At 40.4% G+C, this 22917-nt stretch overlaps 1 protein-coding gene and 1 pseudogene across 3 annotated transcripts; one reads left to right on the top strand and one right to left on the bottom strand.

Moving 5' to 3' along the window:
- Nucleotides 1-268: 268 nt before the first annotated feature.
- Nucleotides 269-6072, bottom strand: LOC137806813 (probable galacturonosyltransferase 4). 3 transcript variants are annotated; one of them, XM_068607114.1, is made up of 9 exons: nt 5347-6072; nt 5175-5209; nt 5043-5087; nt 4861-4933; nt 4501-4757; nt 3398-3666; nt 2854-3211; nt 2021-2596; nt 269-757 (listed from the first exon to the last, which is right to left on the bottom strand). In XM_068607114.1, exons 1-9 carry the CDS (start codon nt 5447-5449, stop codon nt 482-484), a joined length of 1992 nt encoding a protein of 663 aa, XP_068463215.1. In that variant the 5' UTR covers nt 5450-6072; the 3' UTR covers nt 269-481. The 3 variants fall into 3 exon arrangements, with proteins under 3 accessions (XP_068463215.1, XP_068463214.1, XP_068463213.1); XM_068607113.1 differs by having other exon boundaries at nt 5199-5268; nt 5358-6043; XM_068607112.1 differs by having other exon boundaries at nt 5175-5268; nt 5358-5595.
- An 896-nt stretch (nt 6073-6968) lies between these two features.
- LOC137808856 (U2 spliceosomal RNA) lies at nt 6969-7151 on the top strand (annotated as a pseudogene).
- Nucleotides 7152-22917: the final 15766 nt, after the last annotated feature.

Raw genomic sequence — 22917 nt, forward strand, 5'->3', positions numbered from 1 at the left:
ACAGAACTTCACGTAAACATAAATCACTAAAAGCTATATACACGCTTACAGTGTGATGTGATCCGTGAAGAAGCAGCATAGGAGAGGGTTCCACTGCCACAATATTGGACCCTGCTTTGAATGTGATGTGCCATATTCGTATCCCTTAGCAGCATACAACCCAATCTTTTTTTTTTGTTTCGGTTCAGTCAGTGGTACTACTAAATTGTCGTTGTATAATACCCACTCAACTTGCCTTTTTTTTTTTACCCAATGTCATGATCAAACATACCCACAAAATGTTTTTCTTCCATTCAACTAATAAGGGTGTGAGCAAATTGATTTTGGCTGGGGAAATTTTTCCGTGCCGAAATCCAAGTCTGACTGATGGAGAATGTATAAAAAATAAAGCTTTAAAAAAAATACAAGCCCTACACATGGAATTGCAGACCTATAAGAGCATACCAAATGCCAAGAAAACTTTGAAGATAAAATGTACCATCTATGGATTGATGTTGCATTCTCGCAAATACACAAGATCATGGTCAACATACTTCGTCCAATAACCTCGGAACTTGGGAATAGTAATCTCAAGCCATGGTTTCATGTTTCCATTGTAGTGTATAACAGCAGCCCGTTCAATTTCTTTTTGGTTGGTATTGGGGTTGTAGCCTAGACCCAAGACATGCCAAGAACGGTGCAGTGGGAAAGTGCGTTTCCAGAATGTTATAAGACCAGGCGGCAGTGTTCCTAACTTCCATAGTCGTCTATCATGATTCTGTATGTCAGTTTGGTTACAAATGAAACATCAGTTCACAATTCACATCAGAAAGAAACAAAACAGGAACAGGTGCATGCCACTTCATCTTCATTGGTCTCAATACTGAGATTAAGCACCAAAATATTGTATATGTTGAAATTATGAGATTTTAGGTATACTGGGAGGGAAGAAAATAAAAGAGAACATACATGATATTTATTGAGATGTATTACAATGCAATGACCATGTGAAACCCGGAGCATTAACCCTTTTTTAGACCAATACCCTTGACTAATTAATTAGGTACTTCTAATAAAGTTGCAAGACCAAGGACATATCACTAGGGAAGCTTCAAAATCAAGGTGATTTCTTTAGGAAAGCAGTGGAGACAAGCCGAGAAGTTGTGGCCAAGGCTGGTAGCTGGTTGAGAACAATAACAAAAAGATACCCAAGAAAGTCATATATTTGAACCTGTTAAAATGATGACAGGACAATGGGGAATCCGCAATGGTGACCAGAAACTATTTGTGAAACACTCCAAAAGTTTACGATAGATTGAATCCCAGTGAGAAGTACAGTTGTAAGGACACACAAGAGATGTCAGGGAAGTAGATGAAAATAACGGTCAAAATAAAGAACATTACCATCAACTGCAGAAATGAGGAACGCTGACTAGAAACTATCCAGGACAGAGAAGACTGTAGTCGGAATGAATACACAAACCAGAAGAGGGTAGACTCATCAGAAGGAACAATACAGTAAAAGGGAGTAAAAACTCTACAACTCCCACTTTTAGAGAGGTTCACATAACAAGAGAAAAAAAATAAAACATGAAGAATCCTGAAAATAAAGTAGAATCCAAGTTTTAGAGAGCTCAACACCAAAGTAGTGACAGAATAAGTCACAGAAGATGATACAATGACACTTTGATATCATGTTAAAATTATGGGATTTTACACAAAAATGGAGGGAGAGGTAAATGAGAATGAAACTGTTGTTGATATTAAATTAGATTTGTTACCCTGTATTGATGTTTAAAACCTAGACCTAACCTTTAATTACACTATATTATGATCCTAACTAATTAAGAAAAGAAAACATGACAGGATAAAAAAATTATAGAATAACCAATCCTAACAGAAAAAGACGAAATAAGGAAACAGATCCTAGATGATAATCTAAATTAACATTAAGAAATGATTCATATATGATACATGACACTATATAGTATACTTATACAATCTGATATTAAGAAAATAGAAAACACTGTGTTTTGCTTACCAGCTTCTGCCAATTGTGGTACACCTCGGTGATGTTTTGCTTCTTCCATTGAACCAAATCAAAAATATTCATGCCGTATGCCCATCCACATGCATTAGGGTCAAAATTCTTTGCAATAAGAGGATTTGAGAAATTGAGATAGCGGTCAAAACGATGGAAACTTTCTCTACAAGTTTCTACTGCACCATTAACATTGCCCTTCAAATCAATTGACCAAAGACCAGTCAGATCCTTCTGCACAACTATATCATCATCTAAGAATAGCACTTTGTTGAGCTTTGGAAAGATCTCAGGCAGGTAGAAACGAAGGTGGTTCAATATAGATAAATATTTGGGATTCCTAAACTTTAAGTTCGAATCGGAACTTGCCCGATGAGTCTTAAAGTAAAAATCTATCATAGAAGGAGAACCCAACTGCTTAAGAACTGGACTGTAACTTGAATTCAACCATGTAAAGTCTTCAATGTTCTCAACTTCAATGGTTGCCTTTCGTGGTGGATTCACCAAAAACCACATCCTCATTGCCGCATAATTGAGCCTATCAGTGACGATGTGGAAAACATGTTTTGAGGTGTCCTGCAATTTTATTAAAGTAACATAATGATATAATCCGAAATGGCATAGCCACTATTAATATCAAATAGCTCCAGTTTCTTTCTTTTCATTTTTAATTCTTCACTGACTATAGGGGCCAGAAGAAATGGAAACGAATTTCTTTGAGTCAAAATAGACACAGTAGTACAGTAACTGCAAAGACAAACCAAATTTTCATCGGTGTTTCATAAGCCTGGAAGATAAAAACAACCTGAGAAATTTCTGCGAACATAAGTTACCTTAGCATGGGCAACAGTAGAATTCACAACGACAGCTGTTGCCAATATGTTATCTGAAAATATAGCATAGTGGTATAGTCGAGGGTCTTCTAACTTCTGTTGGTTTGGGAATTGTTGCTGAGAAGTATTCAAGGTATAATACTCAGTTGTAAGGCGCAATGGAAGACAATGGAGACCTTTAGGCACTGTTTTTGCTATCAACTGTGTTAAAAACAAGGTCTGCTTCTTGTGCACACGAAGCTGCTCCTCTGTTGAGTGAAGCATAGCCCTAAGCTTCTTCACAGCAGCAGCACAATCATTTTGAACTTGCCTTCCTTTCATCAATGTTTGCTCCATTGCCTTCATTCTCTCATTTGCACTGCATTTATACAAAGTATAAAATAAGATTAAAGACTGAGTAATAAAATGTAGCTCAGTGCAGAATTGAACTACTCAACATCCATATATGTGCAGATAAACTTAAAAGATGAAAAACTAATTTGTGAGTTATAAAAACATGAAAACCCGATGACATGCATAACAAGATTCTTTAAGTTACACTTACTTCCTTGGCAAATCAGAATCTTTGCTTGCATCTCCTAGTGTTCGTGAGACTTCCTTCACCCGTAACCGAAGCTCTCGAGTGAGATGGGGAATGTTCCTTACTGCCTGAAGGGAAAGATATACCTTGGCCTGGATGAGCTGATCTTTTAGTTGTCGCAGACGAGCATCAGCTGGCGTTGGATCATTATGCTTATCAGTTCCCAATAATGACGGTCCTTTCTTGGTTATTTTACCAGAAGATTCAGTATGTTGTTGCTCCTGCTTAGTGTCCTGAAAGAGGATGCACCAAATGTCAAGAAGAAAACTTCAACCTGCATTGAGGTTGATTAACCTTTATTATATTAATATAATTTGATATTTTTTTCTGAATATGTAAGTTAAGAAAATAAAGTAATGCCCAGTGATGGCAACACTTATTTGTTCCTGTTCATTGTTCAGGAGGCCAGGGAATGAAATAATTTAAACTATATAAGTATGGTCCAGGAAACACGAGCACAGATTAGGAGTTCGAATATAAAAATATATTTTGGCTGTTGGCATTAGTTCCATTCATATTGATAGCCTCTTGACTCAAGTTCTTTTGAAGCACTACAAGGCTCATATTTATGAAAACCAAAGGAGAGAGTGAGAGAAGGGAAAAGCTTGAACTCAACCAACATACATATGTTTTTTAACATAATTGCACTGCCATAATTGCACTTTAAACCCCATATAAAATGTTTGGGTCTCAATCGATTATGTAAGTAAATCTGGCCCAAGATGTGTTCATCAAGGGCGCAAGAACCTGCCTTTTTAGATTTCCATGGCATCAACTTGACCAAAAAGGGCATTAAAACATGAACACATTTTCAATTAATAATAAAGTATGGCAAAGCTAGCAATGGAAACAATACAGCCTGGTCTTAAATTCCTCATAGCATTGTCAATTCAGGGTCCAAGCATCAGAAGCTTTCAAGTGTATTATACTTCATAGATGAGTGACCCACTACTAGACATACATGCACTGATGGGCATAATTTGTTTAGCATAACCAGAATCCTTTAGAAACATTAGAACCAAAACTGAACAAAGTCAGAAAAATCAAGAGGCACATATATCACTTACCAAAGTTTCAGATGCTTGATCAGAAGCATCAAAAGATTTAGCTAGTTTCCCTTCATTGTCATCAACATCAATAGCATCTTCCCCATTTACACTATCACCAGTTGTATCATATTTATCCAGGTTGCTGCTTTGATTTCCTCTCTTAATTCCCTCGGTCACCAGTTTGATGGGGTTCTCACCTTTAGTTTGACCTCCCTCATTTGTAGCTGACAATACCCTGGCAGATGCATGCTCCCCCTGCTTGGGAAAGAGAAAGCCTAGGCCAACCAAACAATAGAGTAGACAATAATGAAAAAACAAGAAACAGAACCCCAGCAGAGAAGGGAAAAAAATCTTGCTGAACAAGAACAAACAAAATACCACGACGCAAATTCTTTGTGTTTGTAGTGTCCTCTACAACCACACTTGGTTCCTCAAGGGCAGCAGAAAATTCCTGTTTTCAAAGAAATTATCAAGAATTTAGTTCACCCGTACATGCAGCCGCCAGCCATAAAGGAAAACTTCATCACAAACTTGCGTTATGGAGTAGAAGGAAAATATGCCTGGGAAAGGAGATTCAAATGGCCAGAATCTGATCCACTGACAGCCTGAGATAACATAACAATAGAAAACCCACTAAGTCAGAGATCTAATTTTGCTTGAATAAAATTCAATCTATCAGGTATATTACTCACAAAAGCAGTTACAGCTTCAATTACCTCCTGCTCAGCTGAAAAACGCATACAAAAGACAATCCAGACAAACAAAGAATTTAGCTCCTTGGAAAAGCTTAGGAGAAGATTAGAACCATTTAAAACAAAGCAGTTTCCAATAAACGAAGAAAAAGAGAGAGACACAAACACATACCAAAGGGGTACCTGAAGGTGCCAAGAGGGTCAGTGTAGAGCACAATCTGAGCAACAACAGTAATAGAAAGCAGCAGCAACACAATATTTCTGGTGGCCATCATCTCTAGTCAAACCCACTGCAATGATCGGTGTCGCCAAGGAGCCACAATGTCTCTGCTGTCGCTTTCCCGCGTAGAATCTAATCTCATAGGGCACTGGCACGACCAAAACACAAACCTTTTAAGCTGTAAAACCGACCCACTTTGTGTTTTAAGCTCTGGGCACGTTAAAAATCTCAGAATTGTAGAAAAGGAGGAGGAAGAAGCGAATCTGAATCAAGCACATAGAGTTGGCGAAAAAGACGCATTTTGAGGTGGTAAAGAGAGAGATGCGTAGAAAGTGTGGCCACAAACCACACAAACAGATGGGACCCGTTCTTCAAAAGCCGCTATTTTGTTGTTGTAATGTACAAACAAGAGTTGAGAAAGTCGAAGACAATAGAAGGCAGCTAAAGGATTAACGAAGACAAAGGAGAGAGCATAAGAGAGATATGAAGACAATAACACCAAAAATCTTTCAACCAATATAATGATCAACTCATAATGAATTAATGAATCAGTGTTTAGCTGTGTTGCAGTCCCTGTGTGCGTCCGTGCAATGTCGTTTATTTGCCAATGCCAACTTTTTTTCCTTCTCTGAATTGAAGGAAAAAAAACACTTAATGGTGAACGATGCATGCTTAAAACCGACAAAAAAATAAAGATCGATTTTTTAAGGTAATCTTGGTATTGTTTTTGCTACTAATGGTGGCGCGGGTGGGACCTTGCCCAATGAGGTAATCCCCACACACGCTTCTACTAGGATATTTTTGTCAGAACTTATTTTATTGTTTTAATACTGAAAATTTGTTCCAAATCTAAGAAATCCTTCAATAATGGATTCATCTCCAACAGCATAAACGAGTAAATAAATCTTCTATTGTTATGCAAACTTAATATCATGATAACGATGTATTAAACTACAATAACCTGAAAATTTATGAAAACTCTGTTTACCCCTTTTGAGTTTTGAAGGAAAGATTTTTTTTTGCCAATTGTTTAATTGAGTTGTGATGTTATGGGATTGGTCAAATACTCTTGTCAAATTCGTTACTAAAATGAAAATATTATAACGTTCAAAAGTTTGAAAGGCAAAAGATGAGACAATAATACATTCAAAATTAGTTTACTTTGTGATTATATTTAATTCAAAGAATTCTATCATATTTTCCATTAACATTTCTTTTTCTTTTTCTTTTTATTCCATTAAAACGGAAAACCTAATAAAAATCCCTACTTCATTGTTTATTTTAAATAATTTTTTTATTGTATCGTTAAATTATAATATTTGTGGATATGTTTACTCTTTCTAATATCTTTTGTATGATTGATTGTGGTTTTAACATATGGCTTGCACTAAATTGTAATTTTGTTAGGTGTTTTTTTTATGAGTTCTTATTTTTTTATTATCATTTTTCATTATTAAAAAAAGTCCAACTGAGTACATTATACAAGGGACAACGTCTATAATAAATATACGTTGATAGTGAATTCATTCTCTGCAACATTAAATTCTAAAGTTAACTATAAAATCACTTAAAATAAATCATAATTACCTTTTGGCTAAGATCAAATGTAGTATTTGTTCTTATCTCATATGTGCGTCATTGGCTCAAACGTTATTAAATTAATCTTGTCAAGGGGAGAATCTACAACCGTAGCTTGCTATTGGAATCTCAGGTGTCGCTCATGTCTTGTACTATTACATGAGCCTCGCACAAAAAAAAAAAATCATGATTACCATGCTCAGAAAACAAATTAACCATAATTTTCAAATTTAATAACTAGGTTTAGAAGATTAAATATCAAATTGATTAATTAGTAATATTAATTTTAAAAATTAGATTAATTAACATTTATAATACTCTCACTTACCAAACCTTCATTTATAAGGTGTCATCTATTACTACTCAACACAATGTTTTCATAACTAAAAGTTATACCAAATAAAATATAAATAATATATATAAATTCGTCCCAAAAAGTAATAAAATGAAATTATTATTACGTCTCCTCTTCATATTTAACTCTTGGGTTCTCCATTAACATCTTAAGTATCAAGTACAATCAATATTTTTTTACATATAACAAATAAAGGATATATTGTTGAAAACAAAGGTAACAATAAATACAAATTCAATCATATATAAGTCATCATATCACAACTATAATTAATTCAATTTTGATGGACAACCATCCTAGTCACCTAAACAATCAGACTTATAAGAGAAGAAGTTTTGATTAGAAGATTATCTTTCTAAAGTCTTGTAAAATTTATATAGAGTAAATAGGATTTCAATTTTTGTCTCTAATTTCTATATAAGAATTTTGGGTCTTGTATTTAGGTCATTTTAAACTAGGATTATAGAATTTTAGAGAAGCTCATTAGGCTGCCCACATGACACACACATGGCGCCACATGAGCTTCCTACAAGGCACATTTCTTCTCCTTCCTTCCTTCTCCTCTTCTTCTTGGAGCATATGAGGTGCCTCCTACTTGTCTTTTCCTCTCCCTTGTACCATATGATACCTATGAATGGAGAGCTTTTCAAGACATAGATTATCACTTAGCTATCCACCAATGAAGAATTTTTTAGGTATCACGTGTCACTTCATAAATGGAGAGTTTATGAGAGCTCTAATAGTCACTTTATTTCTATAAATATAGAGTTTCTCTTATATAATTCTTAAACTTGGACTGTGTAATGAATTTATACCTAAATGATTTGAGAATTCTTTTTCTAAGTCTCTCTTATCTCTTACTCTCACTCTTTAGTGGATAAGTCCTAGAGACAAAGCTAAAAGGTAGCTCTAACCTGCTTCCTAGCACCATTCTCCTACAACACTCCAAAACTCATGCCAATTTGACCCATTTCTGCTTCCATCAAATTCACATCAAACCAAATAACTTTAGAAGGAGCCAAGGAGAACTTCATCAAATTCTATTAATAATTTATGAATTATAAATCATGAGATTAATATAGCAAAAAGATATTCAATAAAAAATATTTATTCATGTCTTTCAAAAAATGCCTATTATGTTCATACTAGCACATGACTCATTTAAATATGTATGCGACTTCAAAAATTAGCGTAAGTTTAAGACATTTTATATATTTGGTACTCTCCATGTTTCAAATGCGCAATAATTAGAGTTTGTACTTAATACATACATTTAAATAAAAGGTTCATTTTATGTTTGTGACATCGACTAAACTCCATTCCATATATTCATCACTTCATACACATTCCAATAATATTTAAATCATTGTAACATTATTCAAATTCATAAAATCACTTGATTCCCTTAAAAAAAACTAAGCTTAAAGAATAAAAGTGACATTTGGAAATGTGGCTTGAGCAATACTGTTTTGCTATATAGTGAAATCCAATTAAAGAATATGGTAATTTTTTTTTTCTTGCTTGAATTTCAAACAATAAATCAACATAAGCAAAATTCAACTGTGTATCATTTTTGTTTGAGATATAACATCTCATTTGAACGAAAATGAATCAAAATAATATTTTTATGCAACAATTCAAAATGCATACAAAACTCGCAAAAAAAACCTATTCTATTAGTTATACTTTCTTAACAAGTTTAATATACCAAATTTCAACTATACCCTTCACAAATTCCATATTTAAACTCAATTTGACCAGGCAAGGCACAAAAATATCGTTTAATTAAGTTTAAGCACAATTCAATTAAATAAACAAGACTTCATTATTCTACCAAGTTTTAAACTACAATTAAAAGTGACTTGTATTCTAGCATGTACTAAAAGTTTCACTTAAAACTATCGTGATTTTTCTGTCCGGTTGACTTGCCTCACCGGTAATCTTCTACGGCTGTTTTGGCCCTTCTATCCTTGCCTGAGAATCGTGACTTCTCCACCAAGAAGCTTCTCACCTGCAAAGAAAAAAGGGCGCCATAGCGGTCGTTTGCACTCCGACGCTCAAGTCAGTATTAGGGCAAAAACCATCAAGTGTATAAAATAGCTTTAGTCTCAAAAGTTGTGTACCTTACTAGGGTTCTTAACACCCTTTATATAGGTTGAAACTAGGGTTTGCCTTTGTTCTGTTACCACTGTCTAGGGTTCCTAGGGAAATGTCCTTCTGCCGCTATTGCGTAATCTTCGCGTATCTGGCACATGAACTTCCTTTAACTGGAGTGCAAAGAATAATCAGAGTGCCGCCTAGGTCCCAACTTGGTGCACCTAATAATCCGCGCCATTTGTTTCGCGGGTGCCCTAAGTACCCACGTGCCATGCATGCAACTTCTCTGGAAACCCTAATTCTACTGGGCCCTTACGCCTCCTAGGATTACCCACTATGTTGCGCCTTCATGCGTCATACATTCCTCATGCACGGATCCCTCGTGCCTTAGGCTTCCTATACATATGTTATCTTAATGAATTTCTAGGGGCCCACCTTACGGGGCTTTTACTTCATCCTGACAGCCGATGTCCGATCTTATCCCCCTACAAATGAGGTCCGATATCGATCTTCGACATCAGGTTTGGGGTAGCAAACCCAAAGACTAACCAATCCCCTGGTAAGTGCGTCTGGGGCCCACCTTAAGTGACCCCCTTTCATTACCATACACCAGTGCGCGATGTTTGAGGTCAGTCTTTGGGTCAATGACCGAGGACTGGTCGGGACACAAGCCCCCCAGTCTCGAGCTGTAACTTATTTCAGTGAAGAGACTAAGTGATCGCGCTGCGCGACCTACATGTATTGTTCAAACACTTTTAACCCTTGCGTTCCCGCCACTGTTTCATTACTTTCGCTTACATGACCCTTCACTTAGAATTCTGCAAAGCGTAAACGCTCGCTTCTCTTTCCTCTGAAACGTAAACCCTCGAATCACAATGTTCGAAAGGTATGATTTTTATTTCCCGATCGCTTTGCCATTTATGATTTCGCTGCTTGTAGTGTGCTTACAACTGCCTGGGACTGTTTTGACTTTCGCGTTTCTTTGCACATTGATTTCGGATCCTACCGGTAGACCTGAGTGCAAGAGTCTTGCCATGTCAAGGATGCTTTTCTCTATCAGCTTCGCACCACGTTAGCCTTCGATCTTCACGTCTCAATTCCTCGTAAGAACCTGAAGAAAACAAAGAAACAGAGTGGCGTCGCTACGGCCGATCACGCTCCGACGCTCAAGTCAGTGACGGAATCACCAAAAACTCAGAGAGAATATCTAAACTCCAGGAACCGTGCGCAGTGAATCTCAGTGTACTGAAGTGTTCTAAAAGTGTACCTCAAAAGTCTGTTAAGAGTTCCTTATATACCTGAGCGTTTCTCTCTCCTGACGGTTACACCTCTGGACACGTGGCTCACATCCAACTGTACACGTGTCACCATCTGGATCCCTCTCCACTTGAGTGTCACTTCTACTCTTCGAGCTATTTCAACTAAGTTACCCATGCAAGGAGTAACTTGGTGCACAGCTTCCTTGGAGCGCGACCCCTTAAGTGGCGAGTACGGGGTGTCACCATGCACACCTTCTCTGTGGTCTCGCCTGCCGCTATCACGATCTGCTTCACTTGCACATCATGCATGTTCTGGGAAACTGCTCCCTTACCCCGACCTCTGGCTAAGGAGTGATCGTCTGATAACCTCGTCTTCCGTACTTGTACTTCTTGAAAGCCTTAAGCAAGCCTTCCTGATCTTTCGGCGATGTGCCCCTTTCGGCGGTCTCTAACCACCTGATCTCCTGGAACTCACATACGGCGACTATGACGCAAGCCTGGTGACCGCCGGTTATACATACTAGAGATCGGAGAATGCCAAGCCAACAATTGGCGACTACACAGACTTCTCGATGTACTTCCCTTTTGTGAGCCAGGTGTCCCGTTCAACACGCCTACATTATCGCTTACCGCCACGTCATCACTTCCGATTACCTGATCGGTACAATTTCTATTGCTTATATTTTCTGAGTTTTCATCTCTCTAGGTTTCCTCTGGTATCGGTGAATCACGCGGCTTCCCTTCTAAGGTGTCTCCTTTCTTTTTTCTCTTTAGCTTTCTCGTCAAGATGACCAAGCGAACGAGACGAGTTTCTGAACCAGTTTCCCCTTCTGACTCTGCTTCGACCTCGTCGTCCTCTTCTGTTCCTCCACTTTCCTCAGTCCCCCCCCCCCCTGCCTACCTCTTTTTACGAGTCTCTGTACCACTGGGCTCCAGCAGACCTTTTGGGGGAGATGTCTACTTTCACGACCTTAAAAAGCATATCCGCTTATAGGAAGAGACAATCATGCCACCAGTCACGCATTTTCGGTAAAGACCATGATAAGTTCGTGCGGATGGTGGCTTGCATATGGGGGAACCAGTGTGTGTTGACGAAGCCCCCGACCCGAAGGGCGCCTTCTGTTTCGTTTATTCGACCTTTTTCCGAAGGTTGGGGCTCTGGTTGCCTTTCACCCCCTACTGAATTGAATGTAGCCCCCGCCCAGCTTCATCCTAATAGTTGGGTGTTTGTGCGGGTGTTCATGATTCTCTGTTGCAGTCTTGGCCTTACACCATCGGTGGACGTCTTCCTCTATTTCTTTGAGGTCAAGGACCCAGGGAAAAAGTTGTGGGTTAGCCTTAACGGCGTGGCTGGGAGAGTGCTTTTAACGCTTTTTCAGCATTCGTACAAAGGGTTCAAGAAGAACTTTTTTAAAGTTCGTTGCAACCACAGGGACCCTTCTCTTTTGGATGGGTTTCCTCTATATTGGACAGAGAAGCCGAACCTACGGCGGGTTCGACATTTCGAGGATCTTTCTGTCTTGGAGAGAGGGGTATGTGAGCTTTTATCTAGGTTTGTTGCTCCTCTGAGTACTTTGGAGCTACTCAAACGCGAGTACAGGCCCGAGGACCTTGATAGCTATATTGGTACGTCTCCCTTCTGCTCTAGTTCTTCAAGCATTTGCATTTCATTTGCCTTTATGTTGACCTGCTTCTATTGCATAGGTATGCACCTTAACGAGGATAAGAAAAGGAAATTGGCGGACCTTCTGGTCAAACAAAGGGCGGTTGCCGCTGGGACGAGTCTCTCGGTACCCTTGGCTCCCTCTTCATCAACTGTCCCGGCCACTCAGCCGATGAATCTGGCCCCTGCTGCCAGCAAACTTAGGGGGGGTGTTGGTGGTTGAATCGGATGATGAGGACACCTGCACTGGCTTAGTCCATAAGCGACCGAGGGTAGGTGCATCTATGGTGCCCTCAGCTTCTGCTTCAGCTGGTGCTCCCCACTTCGTAGATCATCCTCCGAGTGCATCCTCCCCCTTCCCTACTGCCTTGGGGGGCAGGGAAGGGAGTGCTACTTGGAGTCAAGAGACTGAATCCCCAGCATCCTTTCCATCGCTGTTTAGACAGGCATTTGGTTATTCCTGAAGCGGTGAGCTGAAAGGCCTAGACAATAATCTTTTTCGGGACCGCATGGCTGAGTTCTTTGGGGGACTCGCACTGGCTTCCGATCAGGCTCTTGTCAAGGCTCAAGCTTCCAGTAACCTAGAGAAAAAATTGGCGAAAGTGAAGGACGATCTTGCGACCAGGGAACAGGTTTTTGCCAACCGTGAGACTGCTTTGTACTTGGAGGTGGCCAACCTTCGTCAGATTGAGAAGGACGTCAAGAAGGCCCTTCAGGATAAGAGCATGGAGGCAGTTGAACTAGAGGCCAAGATTCTTCCCTTGCGTACCCGCAACATTGAGTTGGGTGATCAGTTGACTGAGTTAAAAAGGGGAGATGGCTGACCTAGAGGATAGGACCACACGGCGTGAAGTCCTTTTGGGGAAGGGAGAAGGAGATTTGGTCGTACTGAAAGGTGAGTTGGCAGAGAAATCTGAGTCTTTCAAGAGGGCTGAAGAGGAACTTCTGAATGACGCTGCTGCGGCCTACGACGAAGGGTTTCAGGATGCTGTCGCTCAATTTAGTTGTGCATTCCCCGACACACATCCTTCCCTTTTCCATGAATCTAAATACGTGGTGGACGGCCAAATCGTACAACGAGAATGACTTCTTCTTGTAACTTTTTATTTTTACATTATATCTTTCGATGGATGAACATGTAGTCCTTTATAACTATTGTACCGACCAGTCCCCGGGCGTTGACTAACCACTAGTAATGTTGGTGCCACGTAAGCGGGTCTCACCAACAGTGCGGGCCAGTACCTCGTAAAGCACGTGCACCAAGGAGCCGAGAGTGTTCAGGCATCGATCATCAGGATGCACCGACTTGTCACTAAATAGTGTGGAGAGGTCGGACATCAGATCCAAACAGTAGAGATGGGCCACGAGAAGTGGATCCCAAATCATACACCAATTATTAGTAAGGGAGAAGCCTAGATCACGAGTGCCCATGCGTGTAGAGTGGACGACGCGTTCAGGCGTGACACAAAGTATAAAAGCCACTCGAAGGATATGGCCAGCAAGGGCCACGATCAGGGGCGAGCTGCATGCATGGCACGTGAACAGCTAGGGCACTCTTAGAGGCGGGTGATCCCAGAGATCAGGTGCACGAGGAGGCATCCAGGTGATCAGGTTGCACTCTAGTTAGGGACCCCACGCGCTAGGTTATCCTAAGAAATCCTAGTTTTCAGTTTATAAATAGTAAGTTAACAAGCTGGGCCAGGGGAGAATCCTCTTGTGTCGTTACACACACACAAGAGCAAGAGTATACAATTTTTGGTGTTTCCTAGCCCTAGTACTGACTTGAGCATCAAAGTGCAAACGGCCGCTAAGGCGCCCATTGTCTTTGTGTTTCAGGTGTTCATCACAGGGAAACCATACGCGAACGCAGAGACTCTAAACGTGAGCGTGACGTAGACGTACGAAGGCATTTCGAGTCAACCGGCAGGAACATTTGGCACCCACCGTGGGGCACGATACAAAACATTGTCCCACAAGCAAGAACCAGGAAGGCCCAAGAGATGAGAAGTACGAGGCAAGGACTTGCTGCACCAAATGGGGGTGAGGGCCTCACCCTGCAGCAGGTTATGGAGATGATGTGAGCCCTTAAGGAGGAAGTGGTCGTGTCAAGAGCATATCAAGAAAGCATCCAAGCTGATTTGGTAGAGTCGCAAGCCATGAACGAGGAGTTGCGTAGAGACCTGCAAACCCACACGGCTGAGTGTGAGGGTGCTGATCAGGGGCATGTGACGCCACCTAGAGAATTCCCAACACCGTTCTCGACAGAGATTGTGAAGGCAGTGATACCAGCCACGCTCGTGGGGCCCAAGGTGACCTTCACCGGGATGGAAGACCCGGAGGCCTACCTTGCGGCCTTCCATACATAGATGATGCTAGTTGGGGGCTCCGGAGCGATGCAAGCTGTTCATGAGCACTTTGGCAGGAACAGTGATGAAGTGGTTCATGAGCCTCCCTGATGGCCATGTAACATCGTTCCCGCAACTCACAAAGTTGTTCAGGGCATAATACCTCGTGAATAGAGCCCCCCCGTCAGTCTCCTATGACCTCTTTGATGTAAAACAGTATCAAGGAAAGTCTCTGAAGGAGTTCCTCTACCGTTTTGGAGCGCAAGTGGTGAGGTTGAACCTCACAGAAGAAAAGATGATGGTGCACGCATTTAGGAAGGGCATCGTACCGGGACGCTTCAGCGAGTCACTCATACGGAACCACCCCAAGACCTTCGCTGAAATAAAGCGCTGCGCGGTGGCCCACATTATGGTGGAGGAAGAACTTAGTGAAAAGCGCATATGTGTGGTCCCCACGCAGCCACGCGCGATAGATCGCCCTCATGCCCTAAGGGTCCACAAGGCGACGATAGAGACGAAGCCTCCCGTGAAACAACAACCCTATTAAAGGCCTAATACAAGGGGGCATGGGAGAGATAACGTGTCGCCAAGGCACGACTTCATAGTACAGCTGAAAGACCTCATCTCTATCCCAAACATAGCGGAGAGACTAAAGGTGCCTCCCAAGACCGACAAGAAGCTCGGGCGCAACAAGAACGTATGGTGTGAGTTCCACCAAGCATACGGCCACCCCATACGCAATTGCTTAGCATTGGGACATCAGCTAGATGAGCTGGTGAAGAACGGTCTCCTAAGAGATTACCTGCAAGAAAAACAGAGGATCGAAGACGCGCGGCAACAGGGGGTGACCTGGGGCACGAAGTCCCCGTACATGGTGAGGTCCACACCATCGCAGGAGGGTTCTCAGGTGGAGGCTGTGCCGCTTCTTAGCGAAGAAGATACTCACGAACGGTGATGTCAGGAGAAGCACAGAAAATCGAGCCTTCGACGTAGACCTGGTCTTTACTAAGGCCAACCTAGAGGACGTTGTCCCCCATGACAACGATCCAGTGGTAATCTCAACGGTAACCACGAGAAGGAACGTGCACCGCGTGCTAGTAGATCAGGGAAGCTCGGCAGACGTAATGTTTTGTACGACTTTCAACAAGCTGCAACTATCCCCCGACATGTTAAGGCCTTATGGCGGCTGTCTTTACGGTTTCGCAAGAGACCAGGTAGAGGTGCGGGGATACTAGGAGCTGAGGACCACCTTCACCGATGGTACCGCGTCACGAACGGAGAGCATCAAGTACCTTGTCGTTAACACCTTCTCTGCTTATAACATGTTGTTGGGCAGACTAACGCTGAATAGGTTAGGGGCGATGCCGTTGACAAGGCACATGAAGATGAAGTTACCGGACCTTACAGGAAAGGTGATTACCATCAAGTCAGATCAGAAGGAGGCCAAGCGATGCTACGAGAATAGCCTCAAAGCAAGACGAGGGGTATCTATGGTAACTAATGGACCACCGTACATTGAGAGAATCCCCCTACCCAAGATCAGCCGCTCTAACCCAACGAGGCCACAACAGAAATCGCTTGCAGAACCAAATCTGATCCGTTTGGCAACTCTGGGGAAAGAGGGATTGGAGAGAGAATCTCCAACTCAAGCAATACTCCCGGTCAAACGGTGCAAGCCCCGGTTCAGAAGACTGTAGAGTCCAGAACCGGGATAACCAGTGATGATCAACTAGGCGATCGGTTTGGCCCCCGAATAAAGGCAGGGTCAGTTTCAAGGTCTTACGCCCAGGGGAAGCAGAGTATGCTAAGAGCCTGGAGAGAAACTTCCTTGCGTTAGAAGTCTTGTGAGCAGAGAGGTAGGTACGTGAGAGAACACCTCCTCTCTCGAGTGAAAGCGCCAAGGTTGAACAAAATAGTTCGCCAGATAAATCCTCCTCGTGCTCGAGCGAAGCTGAGGTCATTTAATAGATAAATCCTCCTCGCCCTCGAGTGAAGCAAAGGTCAGTTAAGAATTTGTTTGCCTTACGTTAGAAGTCTCGTAGGTGGAGAGGTAGGTTCGCAGAGAGCACCTCCCCTCTCGAGTAAAAGCGCTAAAGTTAAACATAATAGATAAATCCTCCCCGCCTTTGAGCAAAGCTGAGGTCAGTCGAGCAATCGTTTTCCTTGCGTTAGAAGCCTCGTAGGTAGAGAGGTAAGTTCGTAGAGAACACCTCCCCTCTCGAGTGAGAGCGCTAAGGCTAAACGGAACAGTTATCAAGCTAAATCCTCCTCGCCCTGGGCGAAGCTGAGGTCAGTGAAGAATTAATTTCTTTTGCGCTAGAAGTATTGCGAGCAGAGAGGTAGGTTCGTAGAGAACAAATCCCCTCGCGCCTTTCAGCGAAGACGAGGACAGTTAAGAGTTTGTTTCCCTTGCGAAGAATGCCAAGGCGGAACAACCCAGTTCACAATGAAAACCTCCCCTCACGATAAGGGGAACATGCAACAGAAAATCCAAGGAAACGACAGGAGCAGTTATAAGAATCAAAATAAAGTTTAACATATAGAATGAAGAAGATATGAGTTTAAACAGTAAAAGTAGCAAGAAGATAAAAGAGTGTGTGCGTCAATACAAGTCAAGGAAATGTTGAACCAAGTGGTGTTCAATGTTTTGAAGAATCCAAATCCTTTGAAGGATGTTGAAGCCTTTGCTTTGCTTGATGTTGCTGTGCTGGTTTAAGCTTTGTTCTGGGGTAGTTTATATGTTGTAATCTACCCTTTGATTAAATCTCAAGCAATTAGCATCTCAATCTTTATGAAAGTAAAATGTTTTTCAAACTAAGTTGAAACAATCGATTGTTTTGTCGAAACAACCGATTGTTTATACTTAGGTGTTTTGAGAAAGATTGAAAACTGTTTTTGAATGGTTGAAACTGTTAAGTACCAAAACAACCGATTGATTCGAGGAAACAACCGATTGTTTGTTTTGGAACCATAACAGAAAAAATGTTTTGTGTTTGACTGAGCTTTAAATGCTTTAACTGAATACGCTCCAGTCATTAAATGCTTTGACCAATCTTTTAATGCTATTTAAGAGTTTGTTAAGATTTGATAACAAACTACATCTTTGAATATATTAAGAAAAACAGATTTGAGAATTAAGAATTTTTTTGACAAAGTTTTTCTAAAGAGTTTTTCAAAGTGCTGAGATTGCTTAAGAGTTTGTGATTGATCAAGGTGCTGGAATAGGATTCTACTTGTATTGATTTCAGATATTCATCTGTAACAAGTGTAATCTTTGTAATTTGTTGAACAATTCGTTTCTGTGTTTGCTGAGATTGGCTGTGTGTTCTTGAGGTGTTCAAGATCAGCAATCTTAATGTTGGCCAAGGAGAGTGTGTTTCTTGAGGTGTTCAAGGTCATTCTCTTGGTTGTTGTGTAAGTGATCATGTGGTGATTACTTAGTGTATATCCTCAGGGTTTTGAGAAGACTGGATGTAGCTCTGGATTTGGAGTGAACTAGTATAAACAACTGTGTAAAATTTCTCCATCCCTATCTCTTTAAATTCAGTTTTGTCATTTTGAAACTGGTATAAACAACCGATTGTTTCGCTAAAACAACCGATTGTGTTTCCAGCTTTGTGCTTTTGCTATTTGTTTTGAAAAACTGAATCCTTAATCAAGGTTCTTTTGAAGAATTTTCATTCTAAGCTGAAAAGTTTACTAAAATCTTTCTTTAACAATTCACCCCCCCTCTCATTTAAGGCTATATATTCTAACAATTGGCATCAAGAGCTTGGTTCTTGAAAGTTATTCAAGTTGATCTAAAATTTTCTTTCTATGGCTGGAAAACTATCTTTTGAGGAGGGTGCTTCAAATCTACAAACCACCTTTATTCTGTGGATTGAATTATAAGTTTTGGGAAGCAAGAATGAAAATATTTATTGAATCTATTGATCAAAGAATTTGGGACTCAATTGAGAATGGTCCTTACATTCCAAAGTTCAAAAAGGATAAGTCTTTCATTGCAAAACCTTTGTCCAAATGGACAAATGATGAATGTAAGATGGCTCAGTTTGATAGGTCTACTCAAAACATTATAGCTTCTGCACTAGATACTAATGAATTTTTCAGGATATCAAAGTGCAAAACTGCTAAGGAAATGTGGGAGACACTCAAGGCTGCTCATGAACCAAAGGAAGCAATGACAAAAAGTCAAGCAAGAAGAAAGAGAAGGCAAAATAAGAAAAGCCTCAATCCTTGCTTCATGGCCAGAAAAGAGGATGACTTAAGTAGTGTAAGTTCATCAAACTCTTCAAACTCTGAAAATTATGGTCAATTACTTCAAGCTTTTCAAGAAACGCATGAAGAAGCCAACCGATTGGCTCTCTTGAACAATCGGTTAAAAGAAAAGAACAGTTGGCTTGAAAACAGAGTAAAGGCACTGGAAGAAGATTTAGAACATTCATAAACAGATTTTGAAAATCTGGAAATCATTTACAAAAATTCCTCTTGCAAGTGTGATACTCTAGTTTGCGAAAATTGCGAAAAATATTGAAAAGAAGGTCCATTATCTTGTTAAAACAGTGGATAAGCTTTCTAAAGGCCAATCAAACTTTGAGAGTGTGCTAGCATCTCAAAATTGTGTTTTTGGAAAATCTGGATTGGGTTTTAATCCACAAAACAAACAAGATAGATTTTCAAAATCATTTTCGAAAATGACAGAAAAACAATTGATTGGATCATCGAAACAACCGATTGCATGCTTCTATTGCATGAAAAGAGGCCATTCTGTGCGATTCTGTAAAATCAGAAAACATGTTGTTCCTAAAGGGCTTATGAAGTGGATTCCCAAGGGAAATAAAGCTTTTGTTGATGAGTATAAACCAGATGGACCCACATTCATAAGGGGACCAAACCTTTGTACTTGAAAATCTCTTTTGTAGGAAATCTTGGAGGAGAGCAAGCAACTTTGGTACTTGGACAGTGGATGCTCCAAGCATATGACAGGGGACAAATCAAAGTTCCTGAGAATATCCTTCAAGCAAGAGGGTCATGTCACCTATGGAGATAACAACAAAGGAAGAATTCTTGGAAGAGGATCCATAGGAGATGAGAGCATCTTGGTGATTCATGATGTGCTCTTTGTTGAAGGCCTAAAGCATAATCTGCTGAGCATTAGCCAACTTTGTGACAAGGGATATCAAGTGATGTTCAAGACAAACACATCTGAAATCTGTCTACCCAACACCAAAGAGGTAATGTTGGTAGGTAAGAGAGTTAATAATGTGTATCTTCTAGATATCTCTTCACCATGTTCAATTGGATGTCTTCTATCCAAGCAAGATGAATCTTGGCTTTGGCATAGAAGAATTGCTCATATTCACATGAATCATTTGAACAAGCTAATATCAAAAGATCTTGTGATTGGGCTGCCAAAACTCAAGTTTGAGAGGGATCACATTTGTGAAGCATGCCAAAAAGGGAAACAAGTGAAAAGTTCTTTTAAAACCAAAAATGTTGTCTCTTCTTTGAGACCTCTTGAACTCCTTCACTTGGATCTCTTTGGACCCTCTAGAACTATGAGTCTTGGTGGAAATTATTATGCCCTTGTTATTGTTGACGATTTCTCTAGGTACACTTGGACCTTGTTCTTGGAATCAAAGAGTGATGCCTTTGCTGCATTCAAAAAGCTAGCAAGAAGACTACAAAACACAAAGAAAAACAACATAGGATCTATAAGGAGTGACCATGGAGGAGAATTTCATAATGAGAAGTTTGTCAAGTTCTGTGAGAAGTTGGGGATTCTGCACAATTTCTCTGCACCAAGAACACCACAGCAAAATGGAGTTGTAGAGAGGAAGAATAGGTCTCTTGAAGAGCTTGCTAGAACAATGCTTAGTGAATCATGACTTCCTAAGTATTTTTGGGCAGATGCAGTGAGTACCTCTTGTTATGTGATGAATAGGGTACTTATAAGGCCCATTTTGAAGAAAACTCCATATGAACTTTTAAATGGAAGGAAGCCCAACATCAGTCACCTCAAAGTCTTTGGCTGTAGCTGTTTTATTCTCAACAATGGAAAGGAAAGCTTGGGAAAGTTTGATGAAAAAGCTGACCTTGGTATTTTCATTGGTTATTCACTCACAAGCCATGAATATAGAGTCTACAACAAAAGGTTGATGACTGTAGAAGAATCAGTTCACGTTGTCTTTGATGAGGTAGATCGCAGAATCAGTCAGATCCCAAAGATCAGTGTTGAGGAAGATGAACAGAGCATCAGTTTGGAGAAGCTGGAAATCTGTGCAGAAAAACAACCGGTTGATTCGCAGAAACAATCGATTGAAATTCTGCAACAGAGTGAGCTGCCCAAAGAGTGGAGGATTCCTAGAGATCTGTCAGTGGATAACATCATAGGGCAGATAAAGGAAGGTGTCTCCACACGTAGCTCCATCTCAAACTACTGCAGGCACACAACTTTTGTCTCTCAAATTGAACCAAAGTCAATTGAGGAAGCTCTCAAGGATGAGAAGTGAGTAGAAGCTATGCATGAAGAGCTAAATCAGTTTGAAAGGAATGAGGTATGGTTTCTTGTCCCTAAAACTAATGAAATGAATATTATTAGTTCGAAATGGGTTTTCAGGAACAAGCTAGATGGGGATGGAGTGATCACTAGGAACAAAGCAAGGCTAGTTGCTAAAGGCTACAATCAAGAAGAGGGCATAGACTATGGTGAAAGCTTTGCTCCTGTGGCTAGATTGGAGGCTGTGAGGCTATTGCTGGCCTTTGCTTGTATGAGTGGTTTTAAACTCTTCCAAATGGATGTAAAGAGTGCCTTCTTGAATGGCTACATCAATGAGGAAGTCTATGTAGATCAACCACCGGGTTTTGAAGATCACAAGTATCCCAACCATGTCTTCAAGTTGAAGAAAGCTTTGTATGGACTGAAACAAGCTCCAAGGCAGTGGTATGAGAGGCTTAGCAACTTTCTGCTATCTCATGGTTATGAAAGAGGAATGGTAGACAAGACTCTCTTCATCAAGAAGTCAAATGCAGAAATAATTCTTGTGCAAATCTATGTTGATGACATCATCTTTGGTGCTACACAAGATAGATTGTGTGAAGAATTTGTGGCTGCAATGAAAGGTGAGTTTGATATGTCTATGATGGGAGAACTATCTTTCTTTCTTGGATTGCAGGTTAAGAAAACAAAGGATGGGATCTTCTTAAGTCAATCAAAATATTGCAAGGAGATTCTCAAGAAATTTGAAATGGAGAATTGCAAAGAAGCAAGCACTCCAATGCCATCAAGTTGCTACATGGATGCGGATGCTGCTGGAAAGAGTATAGATCAAACAAAATACAGAGGTTTGATTGGATCCTTGCTTTATCTAACAGCTAGTAGACCGGACATCATGTTTGCGGTGTGTCTATGGGCAAGATATCAAGCAAATCCTAAAGAGTCACACTTCAAAGCTGCAAAAAGAATTCTGAAATATCTCAAAGGAACATCATCTATTGTATCCTTTTCACTCTCCAATACATTTAATTGGTTATTTAGATTCTGACTTTGCAGGTTGCAAGCTAGATAGAAAAAGCACAAGTGGCACTTGTCACCTTCTTGGCTCAAGCCTAATCTCATGGCATAGCAAGAAGCAAGCATGTGTTGCTCTCTCTACTGCTGAGGCTGAATATATAGTTGCTGGTAGCTGCTGTGCACAGATTCTATGGCTCAAACAACAACTTGCAGATTTTGGTTTACAAATCAGCAAGGTTCCCTTGATGTGTGATAACACAAGTGCAATCAATCTTACCAATCAGCACTCAAGGACCAAACATATTGAAATAAGACATCATTTCATCAGAGATCATGTGCAAAATGGGAACTGTGAAGTGAAGTTTGTGGACACCAAACTGCAGCTAGCTGACATCTTCACAAAACCATTACCAAAAGAGAGGTTTTTCTTCTTAAGAAATGAGTTAGGTATTCTTGATCTTAATAATCTCTCTTAAATCTGTTTGTGGTACATGTTAAAGTCTATTTGTGAAGACAAATAGGGGGAGTATTATTAGTTCTTGTATATCTATGTCTGATATTGCACAAAATGTTAAAAACTCTGATATAAAAGTGTTTTCTGCTGCTGCTGATAGAAACAACCGATTGTTTCGTGTAAACAACCGATTGTTTATCATGTTATATTCTTTAAATGAGTTAAAATCTAACAAGCTGCGGTAAGAAGCTTTGGATAG

This window comes from Phaseolus vulgaris, chromosome 3 (assembly GCF_000499845.2).
Source record: "Phaseolus vulgaris cultivar G19833 chromosome 3, P. vulgaris v2.0, whole genome shotgun sequence".
Lineage (NCBI taxonomy): Eukaryota > Viridiplantae > Streptophyta > Magnoliopsida > Fabales > Fabaceae > Phaseolus > Phaseolus vulgaris.

What these genes read in the sequence shown, in the direction of transcription:
- LOC137806813 (XM_068607112.1), bottom strand. Translation starts at nt 5,449, where the DNA reads ATGATGGCCACCAGAAATATTGTGTTGCTGCTGCTTTCTATTACTGTT. An exon ending in CTACTGTTGCCCATGCTAAG is followed by an intron (nt 2,597 to 2,853) that starts GTAACTTATGTT and finishes ATAAAATTGCAG; the next exon opens with GACACCTCAAAACATGTTTT. An exon ending in ACCACAATTGGCAGAAGCTG is followed by an intron (nt 758 to 2,020) that starts GTAAGCAAAACA and finishes ACTGACATACAG; the next exon opens with AATCATGATAGACGACTATG.